Source organism: Taudactylus pleione, unplaced genomic scaffold (genome assembly GCF_031769625.1).
Source record: "Taudactylus pleione unplaced genomic scaffold, aTauple2 ptg000286l, whole genome shotgun sequence".
Lineage (NCBI taxonomy): Eukaryota > Metazoa > Chordata > Amphibia > Anura > Myobatrachidae > Taudactylus > Taudactylus pleione.
The window spans coordinates 999,269-1,014,177 of NW_028284688.1; the positions used below are offsets into that span (position 1 = coordinate 999,269).

General features: G+C 47.0%; 1 protein-coding gene across 1 annotated transcript in view; it reads right to left on the reverse strand.

The window, feature by feature from the left end:
- Positions 1-14,909, reverse strand: part of PTH2R (parathyroid hormone 2 receptor) — a 496,129-nt gene that overhangs the window by 181,110 nt on the left and 300,110 nt on the right. Inside the window, exon 7 of the mRNA XM_088482403.1 lies at positions 13,904-14,057. Within this exon, the coding sequence (XP_088338529.1) occupies positions 13,904-14,057 (154 nt within the window). The remainder of the gene's footprint in view (positions 1-13,903; positions 14,058-14,909) is intronic.

Here is a 14,909-nt window from a genome sequence, read left to right on the forward strand (position 1 = left end):
GCCAAAATCACTCCCACTGACATCACTAGTGATGTCAGTGGGCCGGCTTCTGACGGGAGGCGTTCCCGTGGGAACACCCCCGTCAAGGAGGCACGCCCCCGGCACGCCCACCAAAGGGGGCGTGCTGTCAATCAACATTGACAGCACGCCCCCTTTGATCGGACACAACGAGCGAAGGACTTTCCTTCGCTCGTCGCGTCTGGCGCATGCGCACGACGGAGCTCCCTCCATCGTGCGCATGCTCAGTCCATAACATCGACCCACTTGCGAGCGGAAAGCCGCTCGCGAGTGGGTCTGAATCAGGCCCTATGTTCACTCCTGATGACCAAAGGAGAGCGATCATGACTGACATGAGTTTGGTGAAGACGTGGGGAGCCGAGGATAACCCGAACGGCAATGCCCGAAACTGATAATGATCCTTCAATATGGCGAAACGCAGAAAAGCCTGGTGAGGTTCCCAAATGGGGACATGGAGATAGGCATCTTTGATATCCAGGGATAATAGGAACTCCCCTGGTTCCAAGCTCGCTATGACTGCAGAGACTCCATTTTGAAGCGATAAATCTTCAGATACAGGTTCAAATACTTGAGGTTTAAGATGGGACTGACCGAGCCATCTGGTTTTGGTACTACAAACAGGTTCGAGTAAAACCCCAAACCTCTCTGATGCTCCAGAACCGGAACTAGTACAGATGATATTACTAGAGACTGGATAGCCTCCTGTAAAACCTTGGCCTTGCTTGCAGGCATTGGCAGACTTGTGGTGAAGAACTGAGGTGGAGGGGGGACTTTGAAGTCTATTCAGTACCCCAGGGAAATTAGTCTGCGGATCCACGGTTCTGTAGAGGTCTGGTTCCAAACCTGTTGAAAGTTTTGCAGGTGGGCTCCCACTGCAGGAGGTCCCTGGTGGGATGGAAGACCGTCATGCCACCTGCTTTTCCGCTGGTTTAGGCTCTGGTCTACGTGCAACAGGGTCGGACGACCTCTACTTCTGCCACCTCTATGTTGTGTGGGAGCATCTCTGGCTCTACCACGAAAGGAATGTGGCGCATGAAAGGAATGAAATGAAGGTCCATTGTAAGGTCTTCTGGGAGCTGGAGCAACCGACGGGAAGAAGGAAGACTTACCCCCCGTGGCCTGGGATATCCATTTGTCCAGTTCTGGGCCAAACAGCATATCGCCAGTGAAAGGTAAACCCTCCACCGCACGCTTGGATTCTGCGTCCGCTTGCCAAGCACGCAACAAGAGGGCTCTGCGGCCCGAAATAGCAGATGCAGATATGCGAGCACTAATCTGACTGATATCTTTCAAAGCTTCTCCCAGATTCAGAACTTTTCTGACCACCAAAATTAGAGATTCCACCCCGGGAGAAGTGTACTCTAATTCTTGAGGTGAAGTGTCCTGTAATGCTTCCTCCAATTCCCCTTCTTCTGTTTCCTCCATAGCGAGGAATTCTTCGTCCAACTCTTCTGATTGGAGAACAGTCGCCAGAGTACGCTTTTGTGTCGGTCTTTGGTAGGAGGTGGAGGGTGCAGGCACCACTGTACCCATAACCTGTACCAGGGTGTCTAGTGACTTGGCTAGCCCACCACCCAGGGAGGTTGAGACTTACGTGCTTCAGCTAACTCAGACGTTAAGTCCGTCATTACTCCTACCATGTCAGCGGCCCATGGGGGAGCAGGCAGTAATAGTCATAGGTGGATCTATTGCTATACAAGCATCACATAACATGGACCCAGCAGCATGCGGCTTGGATAGTTTGTTGTTACACTTAGAACAGACAAATATCTTTTGAGACGCTTTTGTTCAGTTTGACATGGATACACACAGTCACCCAGACACAGAGGGACAGCAGTGAAATTAGAAATAAAACAGAAGGCTGGTTTGGGACACAGAGGAAGAGGCACTCCCCACTCTTTCCCACAGATTAGATTCCCTGCCATACACCCCAGTGTTACTCACAACCTCTTGCCAGGGATGTAGTCAGGAGAATCAGCCTTCTGTATATACTGCATACACCTGTAGTGGAGAGATGCAGTCTTTAAAACAGGTTAAACATGGCAGCCACGCTGTGCACACAGCCGCTGCCATGTTGTCTAGACAGGGAGCCCGCTCTATTGAGACAGGGAGCCCTCGCTGTTAGGCTCCGCCCACTTTCTTTATGCCCTAAGGGCCGGAAAATGGCTGCCCCTGCCTGCAGGATCATCTCCCCCCTGTGCAAGCCCCGCTGAGTAGGAGCCGATAGCCGCGCTCATCAGCGGGGAGAGGAGAGATAGTGTAATTAATGAGCAGCGCTATCGTGCTCTCTGAAGCCAGCGCTGGCCGCGGGATAGGAGACGGGGGATGTGCATGTGATTCATACTCACTGCGCTCCCTCTCCGGACGGCTCCCTGTTTCCTCCATTCTGAACAGCACTCACATGAAAGCAGCTGTGGTGTGTGTGCTGTGTGCGGCATTAAGGAGCCGTCAGATGCTTTTGGTTAAGCACTGCACACTCCTTCCTGTAAGCCAGGAGGTTAACAGGGTGCCAGTAAACCAGACCCCACCTTTAGAGAGATGGCGAAGGGTACTTAAGAAAAAATATGTAAAAGATGTCTTAAAATAAGAAAGAAAAACTAAAAGTAAAATATATATGAAATATAAGAAATAAATTATGTGGCTTGCTGGAGCACAGCAGGTTGTGACCAGCTCCAAGGGCACATTTTCTAAACTGAGGGCTGGTGGGGCATAGAGGGGGAGGAGCTTCACACTTCTAAATTATTTAAATTGCCAGCTCCAGTTATCCACGCCTCTATACCCCAGCGTAAGCACCTCCAGTGTCCCCTAGTGGATGAAAGAGAAAGAGTAAATGGCAACTAATGAGAGTGCAGAGAGATGAAAAGAGAAATAGTACCTGTCCCTAAATCTCCCAGGAGGTGGATGGTTTGGAGATCCACAGTGCGCACTGGGATCCCCTCAGCTGAAGAACCAACACATGTTTCACGAGAAGCAGGCTTTGTCAAGGAAGCTTCCACAAGAGGAAGGTAAGTAGGAGTTATCTGTGATACTAGTGCATGGGGACAGCGGGCCATTCCACAAGAGGAAGGTAAGTAGGAGTTATCTGTGATACTTGTGCATGAGGACAGCAGGCTATTCCGGGAGAGAAAGGTAAGCAGGAGATATCTGTGATACTAGTGTATGGGGACAGCGGGCCATTCCACAAGAGGAAGGTAAGCAGGAGATATTTGTGATACTAGTGTATGGGGACAGTGGGCTATTCCACAAGAGGAAGGTAAGTAGGAGATATCTGTGATACTAGTGTATGGGGACAACGGGCCATTCCACAAGAGGAAGGTAAGTAGGAGTTATCTGTGATACTAGTGTATGGGGACAGCGGGCCATTCCACAAGAGGAAGGTAAGTAGGAGTTATCTGTGATACTTGTGTATGGGGACAGCAGGCTATTCCGGGAGAGAAAGGTAAGCAGGAGATATCTGTGATACTAGTGTATGGGGACAGCGGGCCATTCCACAAGAGGAAGGTAAGTAGGAGATATCTGTGATACTTGTGTATGGGGACAGCGGGCCATTCCACAAGAGGAAAGTAAGTAGGAGATATCTGTGATACTAATGTATGGGGACAGCAGGCCATTCCACAAGAGGAAGGTAAGTTGGAATTATCTGTGATAATAGTGTATGGGGACAGCGGGCTATTCCACAAGAGGAAGGTAAGCAGGAGATATCTGTGATACTAGTGTATGGGGACAGCGGACCATTCCACAAGAGGAAGGAAAGCATGAGATATTTATGATACTAGTGTATGGGGACAGTGGGCTATTCCACAAGAGGAAGGTAAGTAGGATATATCTGTGATACTAGTGTATGTTGACAGCGGTCCATTCCACAAGAGGAAGGTAAGTAGGAGATATCTGTGATACTAGTGTATGGGGACAGCGGGCCATTCCACAAGAGGAAGGTAAGTAGGAGATATCTGTGATACTAGTGTATGGGGACAGCAGGCCAATCCACAAGACGAAGGTAAGTAGGAAATATCTGTGATACTAGTGTATGGGGACAGCGGGCCATTCTGGAAGAGAAAGGTAAGCAGGAGATATCTGTGATTCTAGTGTATGGGTTCAGCGGGCCATTCCACAAGAGGAAGGTAAGTAGGAGATATCTGTGATATTAGTGTATGGGGACAGCGGGCTATTCCACAAGAGGAAGGTAAGCAGGAGATGTCTGTGATACTAGTTTATGGGGACAGCGGGCCATTCCACAAGAGGAAGGTAAGCAGGAGATATTTGTGATACTAGTGTATGGGGAGAGTGGGCTATTCCACAAGAGGAAGGTAAGTAGGAGATATCTGTGATACTAGTGTATGGGGACAGTGGGCCATTCCACAAGAGGAAGGTAAGTAGGAGATATCAGTGATACTAGTGTATAGGGACAGCAGACCATTCCACAAGAGGAAGGTAAGTAGGAGATATCTGTGATACTAGTGTATGGGGACAGCGGGCCATTCCACAAGAGGAAGGTAAGTAGGAGATATCTGTGATATTAGTGTATAGGGACAGCAGGCCATTCCACAAGAGGAAGGTAAGTAGGAGATATCTGTGATACTAGTGTATAGGGACAGCAGACCATTCCACAAGAGGAAGGTAAGTAGGAGATATCTGTGATATTAGTGTATGGGGACAGCGGGCCATTCCACAAGAGGAAGGTAAGTAGGAAATATCTGTGATACTAGAGTATGGGGACAGCGGGCCATAAGGCAATAGGAAGGTAAGTAGGAGATATCTGTGATATCTCCTGCTTACCTTCTTAATGAATGGCCTGATGACTCGTGCATTTTCACCTGCTTTTGTAAAAATTAAGGGGGCGATTGAACTCAACATTCAACGCGAATTGAATAGTTTTGGGAGCGGGCTCCCAGAGCTATTCAATTCAGTGTGCTGTGTGGTCGGAGAATGACAGTTATCGCGCCTTAACAAGGGTGTTAAGGTGCGTTAACCGGCATTCTCTGACTAAACTGCTGGGCACGCAGCTGTTAGCGCTGCGGTAAGCAGAAAAACAGCTACGCGCCTTGCACTTTGGTCAGATTTCTCCTCGCATCCACAGGGGAGTGCGAGAAAAAATTCTTAGCCCCCCAAACAGCGCACTGAATTGAATAGCTCCGGGATCTCACTTCCGGCGCTATTCAATTTGCGTTGAATTGAATCGCCCCCTAAGTGATTATGAATAGGCCACTAATAATCACTGATGTTATTACATGCCATGCTATTTTTAGAGATTTGCTCCGACTCTCGTGTTTTGGTTTTGGATCTGGATCCCCCCTGGTTTTAGATCTGGATTGGTTTTGCCAAAACCTCACATCCGTGTTTTGTTTTCATGTTTTGGTTTTGGATCTGGATTTTTTCTTAAAAATATCAAAAGCAGCTAAAATTACATAATTTGGGCCTGTTTTTGTTCCTACAGTATAATTAACCTCAATAACATTTATTTCCAGTAATTTCCCATCAATTTTGACCACCTAACAATATTATTTGCTTCATCTAGTTAAGGCCAAAAGGTTGCATCTAGCTAGCTGGCTGACTAAGCTAAGTGGCACAGTGGGTGGCACTAACATGTGGCAGTTCAGCTTCTAATTTCCAACACAGATACAGTGTGTTAAACAGTGTGGGTTGGATACACCAATAGTGCACTTACTGTGACAGCAGTGTTGGCAGAGCAGTGTTGCTGATGGTGTCCTCAGTACATGGAATGGCAGTACTGTGGTGCTGGCAGTGTTCTCAGTGAAGGGTACCGGCGGTGTCGGCAGAGCAGGGGTGCCAGTGGTGTCCTCAGTGCAGGCTTGCTGACTGTGTCGGCAGTGCAGAAGTGTTCTCAACGCAGGGTGCCGGCAGAGTGGGGTTTGCCAGCGGTGTCCTCAGTGCAGGTTTGCTGACTGTGTCAGCAGTGCAGGGGTGTTCTCAATGCAGGGTGCCACACTAAGGACACTTTTTCTTATGTCTCTGTACATTCTTGGTATCGCCTGCCTAGTGAAGTGGAATCTAGATGGGATTTGGTACCGGGGACACACTACCTCCATCAATTGTCTAAATCCCACTGCACTAATGGTGGATACCGGATGCACATCTAACACCAACATAGCTGTCAAGGCCTCAGTTATCTGTATTGCAACAGGATGACTGCTGTCGTACTTCATCCTGCTCGCTAAGGACTGTTGGACAGTCTTGTAAAAGAAGTAGTGGTGTTCCAACTTACTCTCTGGGATGATGAATGACTCCCAGCAGCAACAGCAGCAGCGGCAGCAGTAGGCGTAGCAATGCAGGATCCTCCGGAGGATTCCCGGACAGGAGAGGAGTCAGTCATGCCAGTGACATGGCCTGCAGGACTACTTCTGATCCCGATTAAGGAGGAAATTGATGAGGAGGTATTTGCTGGTGTGGTTTGCAGGCGTTGGGATACAACAGGACAAAGGGATATAGGTGTTCCTGGACTGTTTACAGTCTTAGCCACAGTTTCTGAACTTGACAGTAACTTTTTATGTTCCTAGGTGGTAAATGTCCTTACCCCTACCTATTACAAATTTCTATAAGCTACATATGGCAAGGCAGTTGTTGTCTGGATTTGGATAGAAATATTTCCAGACCGAATAGTTGGATTTTTTGGTCTTCTGCCCAGGCATGACCGTGATGGGATATTTCATCCCACGGACAACAACTGTCTCCCCTGGAGCCTGATTTAAACTAACCACCTCACCATCAGAATCCTCCTCGCCAACTTCTTCCTCAGCGCCAGCTACACCAGTATCCTCATCCTGTTGTACTTCAACAGTGACATCTTCAATTTGAATGTCAGCAACTAGACTGTGGGTGCTCCTTCCAGCACTTGCAGAGGGAGTGCAAATGGTGGAAGGAACCACCTCTTCCCATCCAGTGTTGGGAAGGTCAGGCATCGCAGGTGCTGACACACTTGGACTCTCCTTGGGGATTTGTGATATCTTCTTAGACTGCACAGTTCTTTGCTGTGCTTTTGCCAGCTTAACTATTTTCATTTTTCTAGTGGGAGGAGGAGGGCTTCCATCATCATGTGAAGCAGAATCAATAGTCATGAACATAGGCCAGGGCCTTAGCTGTTACTTGCCACTCCGTGTCGTAAATTACATATTGGCAAGTTTACGTTTCTCCTCAGACTATTACATTTTTTGGGGGTTCATTTTACTGAAATTTGGCTTTTTGGATTTTACATGCCCTCTACTATGACATTGGGCATCGGCCTTGGCAGATGATGTTGATGGCATTTCATCATCTATGTCATGACTAGTGGCAGCAGCTTCAGCACTAGGAGGAAGTTGTTCTTGATCTTTTTCTATTTTATCCTCCAAATTTTTGTCCTCCATTATTTTTATGGAGTGCATTATTTTTATGGAGTGAATAATCCCTGTAAAAATTATATGGATTAATTAAATAGAGTCACCTGGAGTGAATACACAGCACAGGACAGCGTACCCCTACACCACACTGGGCAGCCCCTGTAAAAATGATTTGGACTGAATATACAGCACAGGACAGCACCACTGGACTGGACTGGATTGATACAGTAGAGCAGGTCATCCCATACTGGCCAACTCTCCCTCATTGTCAGGGAGACTCCCTGAAAAAGCAGCAATCTCCCTGTCTCCCTGAAGAGTCTAGAAATCTCCCTCATTTCACCTTACCCCCATTATGACATGGTTATATAAAAGAAAAAACAGAGATATATACATTCAAATGGGTTCATTAGTATAATTTCCCTGCATTGGTTATAAGGCACAATGGCCCTCATTCAGAGCCGTGCGCTCTGAGCAGAGCGCACGCTCTGAATGAGGGCCGCCCTCCATAAAAATGGAGCATCCTCCTGGATGCTCGTATAGCTGTGGGTCACCACCCACAGCCTATACGAGCGTGCAGTTTGATGGCCGCGATGGTCGTGACCACCGCGACCATCGAAACTGCGAGCCGGAGCCTGCGGTTGAGGTTTTCAACCGCAAGCCACGGAGTGATTTTGGCTCTATCAGAGCCAAAATCACTCCCACTGACATCACTAGTGATGTCAGTGGGCCGGCTTCTGACGGTAGGCGTTCCCTTGGGAACGCCCCCGTCAGGGAGGCACGCCCACCAAAGGGGGCGTGCTGTCAATCAACATCGACAGCACGCCCCCTTTGATCAGACACAACGAGCGAAGGACTTTCCTTTGCTCGTCGCGTCTGGCGCATGCGCACGACAGAGCTCCCTCCATCGTGCGCATGCTCAGTGCAGATCATCGACCCACTTGCGAGCGGACAGCCGCTCGCGAGTGGGTCTGAATCAGGCCCAATGATCCCTATGGCTACATGTATTGTCTGAGAAGTATCAGAGTGTTTTCATCAACAAGTAGATCTTACTAACTGCTTTGGGGCTCATTTACATGTGGATGTAAATCAATTTTATGACACATCTCTCAGATGTTTCAGTACACGCCCACTTTACCGCCGCGCTCATAGGTGCTGCTTTCACAATCTCCCTGAAATGCTTTTTTAAAAGTAGGCAAGTATGGGTCATCCCCACCCTGATACAGCAGCACAGCACCACGGGACTGGACTGATACAGCAGAGCAGGTCATCCCCACCCTGATACAGCAGCACAGCACCACGGGACTGGACTGATACAGCAGAGCAGCCACGCCACTTTCCCCACAGACACTACACTAGAGACTGAGACGCGTCCTTTCACCACCCTCTCCAGGACTGGAGTGAAGATGGCAGGGCGGGAGGCGCGAAATGTGCAAAGTCCGGGTCTCGCGAGAATCCGACACCAAGATGACGATGTTTTGTCTCGTTCCGGGAACCGAGTCTGGTGGGAAAACCCGAGCCGGCTCCTGGCTTGGATCGGGGGGGGGGGGGGGGGGGGCTCATCCCTATACAGTACATGTGCAGGAATACAGTTCATGAACACAGACATATCAAGATTTGCTCTAAGGGCCTGATGCCTTAATATGTTTACTGTGCCTCACTGTTTTCTGTGCAGCAGCCAAGACGTCATCAGTAGTATCAGCACTTACACCTACCCTATGCTTTTTGGAGGAGATCCGTGTGAAATAGGTGTCACTTTGGCATACGTAAGACTGCCACAAGGAGGTTCTTTTCCGTGTATACGCCCTGTGGACGCTCAGAAACGCCCATTTCATGTACTTACAGAAATGGGCCAGATCCTTCTGACTCAGAATCGCTTATAGGCGCGCAGAGATGCATGTGTTCGCTATGGCTCATGCGCAGTGAGCATTTTGATAACATTTGCTAGATAACTGTACGGCCACATACGGACCTGCGTGCAAATAAGGTCCTTAATGTCCATATACATTTATGGACCAGCCAATATGTTCTGTATGTTAAACAACCCATGTACAGCAGATTAGCGCAACTACTTTACCGACGAATTCTAATAACTTTCCTTGGGGAATGAAGCCCCCTGGTGGACTAAGGGCCTGATTCAGAGCCACTCGCTAAATACGGCCGCTCGCTCCCAGCGTATGCAAATTCAACTAGGTGACGTCAAGGCAAGCGATCACGCGGCAAGGCATGAGCGCGCCCACTATGTCTTGGCGAGCGATCACTTTGTGTATGCAGATGCCCATTAGCGTATGGTGAGACGCCCACTAGTGCACGTCATCTCCAGGAAGTGTATTAAAACATTGGTACATCGATGACCAACGGAAGCGATCGTAGCACTTGTGGCTGCCTCTACCCTACCGCAAGCACTGTGAGGACTTTAGTGTAAAAAAAGGCTGGTGACGTGTACTATGACGCTGCCTGTTAATTATTCACGTCTCTGAAACGGCATTGAGACACTCAGGCACGCCTGCGTTCACACCTCCACTCCCCCATTTTTACTGGACTGCCCCTGTTACCACCCACAAACGGCCTCTCCTGTCACTCATTACACTGGGCTGTCTTTGCAGGGCGAGTGAGCGGGTCCCGATTGCTAAAAGTAGATCGTGCACACGCACTGCGATGCTTACACAGATTAGCGAACATCAGCAGCAGCGAGCAGACGCTTGCTAGCGACCGGGTCTGAATCAGGCCCTAAATTGATAAAGTTTCACCCATCTCTAAGTTTGAATTGTTTTTCCTACATCCAAGATGTGAGAGGTGCAAATTGTTTTTCTCAGCACTTCTGTTTAGAAACATATTTATCTCTCTGCATTTTGTGTGACCGTGGCTTAGATGACATGAGCAATAGATTGAGGTCATAGTGTCCTGACTAGCTGCAATGGATAGAATGAATAATAGAGGGTCCAAGAATTTGTCCACCTCTCCACGTACTCATTCCGCTGTTCCCTACATGCAGCAAAGTGCACACAGCGAAGAGAAGTGGAGAACGTGGTGAAAGTCTTTGACCTCATTATGGTTTATTGATTGATCTGACCTCAGTGCTGAAAGAAACCGACAGAAGTCTAAGTATTATTGATATTATGGGACTTCTTTGGAATTTAGAACAAACCCAGCTAAACGGTGCATGCTGTGCTGCAGGGAGTCTTATGGCTTTCTCCCTTTGCTTTGTTTTATTGCAGTGATGTATAGAAGAGAACCTGCTTTTGCATGTACTAAACAATTACTGGGCAGGTTTTACAGCAGAGTTAAGCTGGCCATCCACTATACAATTTTCTGTCAGATATCTGCCCAATCTGGCTGGTTGGAATGAAAACCTGGTAATTTATGGGAGCAGATGACAGTCTATCGTATGGTTTCGAACACTGAAAACAAGTAAAAAAAAATGTTAAATTTGGTTAAATTTGTGTGTTTTAACCAATTTGTCTGAACAACCATTTTTGGCTGCTTTCCAGTGTTTGTGAGTAAATGGACGACTGTCATTTGCTCCGATACATTACCAGGTTTTCATTCCAACCAGCCAGATAGGACAGATATCTGACAGAAAAGTGTATAGTGAATGGCCAGCTTAGGATGCATCACCTTCGCAATTCCAATGGGGAGTTGTGTAGAATCCTCTTCAATATCGGAAGACGTTACTGACCTAAATAGCGTATGATAAATGCAGGTTTTCCTTATGCAATATCAAGAATTTGCCCACAAATCAACCAGAGCTGCTTAATACATGAAACAATAGTCTGCATCAATCTATTCAACATATAATGAAAATAATGACTCTGTAAAAGACTGATTCTATCCTACTATAATTATTCAATTGTCAGTAACATTATGGGGTCTATTAACTAAGCAGTGTTAGGAGACAGAGTGAAAAGTGATAAGAAAGTGATAAGGTGCCAGCCAATCAGCTCCCAACTGCCATCTCAAAGGCTGTGTTTGAAAAACGACAGCTGGGAGCTTATTGGCTGGCACCTTATCACTTTCTTATCACTTTTCACTCTGTCTCCTAACACTGTTTAGTAACTAGACTCCTCAGACTAGTACATATGCCAAGTTACAAAAATAATAATAAAGAATAACTGATACTATACATAAGATGGCATTACCTATATCCAGCAATGGGGGACCAGTGGTTTAATACTCTGTATGCATGCTTTAGGCAAGAAGAGCATTGGATTGATAAATTACAGAGAAACTCTGGGCCTGATTCAGACCCGATGGGATTGCTGAGCTCTCGCAAGCGGGTCGATGTTGGCCAAGTGCGCATGCGCACGAGGGAGCCGGCTCCGTCGTGGGCATGCGTGAGATCCGCATAGCGATGGGCAAGCCGTCACTATGGGTCTTGCTACAAAGAGAGCGTGCTGTCGATGTTGAGTGACAGCACGCCCCCTTTGGTGGGCATGCCGGGGGCGTTGCTGCCCAGATGGAGGCGTTCCCATTGATAGAGTCAAAAGCACACCAGGGCTTGCGGCAACGAGACCCTACCACAAGGGTCTCGCCGCAAGCCCGATGGTCGCGATGGTCTTGACCATTGCGACTATCTTTTTGGCCGCTCGCTATAGCTGTGGGTGGTCACCCACAGCTATGCGACTGGCCAGGAGGCCGCTCTAAAAAAAGAGAGGGAGGGCACTGATTCAGAGCGAGCGTCCGGCTCTGAATCAGGCCCTCTGTTCTGTGTTGCATTCGAGTGAAGAGTGTATATTGAATTGAAGTTTTCGCTGTCAGTTTGCTTCCAGGTTAATCGGCTTAAGTATGGCTCATGCACACAGTCAAGGCTGTCTGAGAGATATCTATGAGGAAATACTGTAATCTATAGGCTACAACGTATGACATCATCAGAGCTTTGCTGAGCAGTTCCTTGGTTTTCCCTGCATTAGGTTTTTGTTATATACTGTAGCCCTGATATTTCACAATGGTTAAACGATGGGGATAAATCAGTTACACATAGGTTTAGGCTTCATAAATAGACCCCTTAGTTTACTAAGGGTTTAGTATAAAAGATCTATAGTAAAAAGATAGACAGTGTCTAGAGAGACACCAAATGGTAAACATTCAATAGGTACTGTAGACAGGGACAAAAGGTCTATAGGTTCAAAAGGCCAACACACAAAATGTCAACATGGATAAAGATAAACAAGAACAAAATGTTGACAAGGTCAAAAGGTTGAAATTGAAATGGTTGATCAAAAATTGTTGACACATTTTTTTTTGTAACCGTATTCTTCACCTTCACCCTAACTCTCCCATTGGTGCCAAACCCTAACTCTACCTCCTGGTGCCGAACCCTAACCATCAGGGTAAGTGGCTAACCCTAACCATCCCTCCTAGAGCCTAACCATAATCCTCCGGTAAGTGGCTAACCCTAACCATCCCTCCTAGAGCCTAACCATACTCCTCCGGTAACTGGCTAACCCTAACCATCCCTCCTAGAGCCTAACACTTATCCTCTGGAAAGTGCTTAACCCTGGCCCTAAAAAACAAACAAAAAAATGACCATATTTTTGTCGACCATTTCAATGTCGACCTTTTGACCCTGTCAACTTTTTGTACCTGTCTATCTTCAAAAGGACACTAAATTTAATTACTGGCAAATTAGTACAACATTACAGACAACTTTCTAATTGTAAACTGGGAAATATTTTGAAAAAGAGGATACAGGGCCTGATTCAGACCCACTCGCTAGATGCGTATGCTCGCTCCCAACGTATGCAAATCTGGCACAAACCCTGCAAGGTAGGCGATCGCACGGCAAGGCATAAACACACCCACTATGTCTTTGCGTGCGATCACTTTGTATATGCAGACACCCACCAGAAGTGTATGTAACCATTGGTACATCTGGTACCATCAGATGCGAACGCAGCACATGTGGTTGACTATGCCCTACCGCAAGCACTTCCATCATGGCAGGCAGAAATACATCTAAGTGATGTGTACAATGACGCACCTTTGCTAATTATGCACACCCATTAAACTCCATTTTTGCGCCCAGACACGCCTGTTTTCGCATCAGCACTCCCCCGTTCACAAGCACCTTCCCCTGTTACCACCCAGAAATGGCGCTGTCACTCAAAATAGCGTCGTCTGTGTACTATGAGCGCACAATTCACAAATCGCAGTGAGTGATGCACACATGCACATACTGATATGTATGCGCAAACGGGCGACTATCGCCCAAAGCGTACATCTGCGGCTTAGCGAGCGGGTCTGAATCACCGCCCACAGGGCTTGATTCAGACCCGCTCGCAAGTGGGTCGATGGTGGCCCATACACTAAATGTAGCTGTATATACTGCACAAGCATATCAAATCTCTCAATGGTCATAAAAATTCCAAAAGGCTAAAAAGTTAAAATAATATTTTCAATCAGCCCAAAAAAGCAGTATACAGTATCATCTAATGATAACCCTTAAAGTAAATAGAAAAACAAAAGCAACAATACAGTACAATGCGTTCAGTCTGTACCCCAGTGACGTGAGGCTGTTCTATCATATACTGTACAAAGTTAGAGATGTCACTTACCCCAGCCTATGAGTGTGAAGCCCCATAAGTATCTAGTGTCAGAAAAGAATGCCACAAATATCAAGCTGTGCAGGTAGAGTCCTTCCACCAGAATCCAGTAGTAATTTGTGGCCAAAAAATAAATGAACATAACGACGGCGATCTTACACCCAACCTAGGAAGAAATACAGAAATGAGGTTATTGTCATTGCAAACTGTTATATCGTTGTAGCATCAAAATCAGGAAGGACTCATATGGTTCATGTAAAATGTAAAGAGTAAACGTGATTTAACAAAATATTATAATAATGATGATATTGCCATTATACACCTATATTTCCATAATATACCTATATGTTTTTTTACATATAGGAAGAAGTCCCATTATAATCATATTGTGGCTGATTCTCATGCAGCGGCGTCCATGTCTGCAACTTTTAATGGCCGTACATCCGCGCGTTCACATACGCAAGGACTGAGACACCCGCTATCAGCGCAGTAGATTCTGAAAGACCGACTTGTGTATATTTAGATGCCACCATCAGTTGCACCATCGAAACTTGCACCATCCCCATGGCAGGTGCAGTATTTCCATTCAAGTATGGACTAGGGATGGCCATCAGCCATCGATGTTTTCATAACATTGATGGTTGCAGGCCGATGTTAATTAGTTTTGCCATTGATGGCAGAGAACCAATGGTTCTCCGCCATCGATAGATGAGGGGGAGCCAATGTTATCTCTTTGTTTTGTGGCAGGACGGAGCATAGCCCCACCCTGAAGACCGCTAAGCCCTGTCCTTATTTTTTTATTGGCCCACTGCGGAGGTGACCATCAATGGGGTGTAAACCATCAATGGTTCACCATAGATGGTTTTTAGTACCATCAATGGCAATCATCGATGGGCCCATCATTGGTGACCATCAATGGACACCCCACCGATGGCCATCCCTAGTACAGCCTCCTATGTGAGTGGTTAAACATCTCTGTACACAGCCACATGCTGGCAACACTCCGCACATTCGCCAA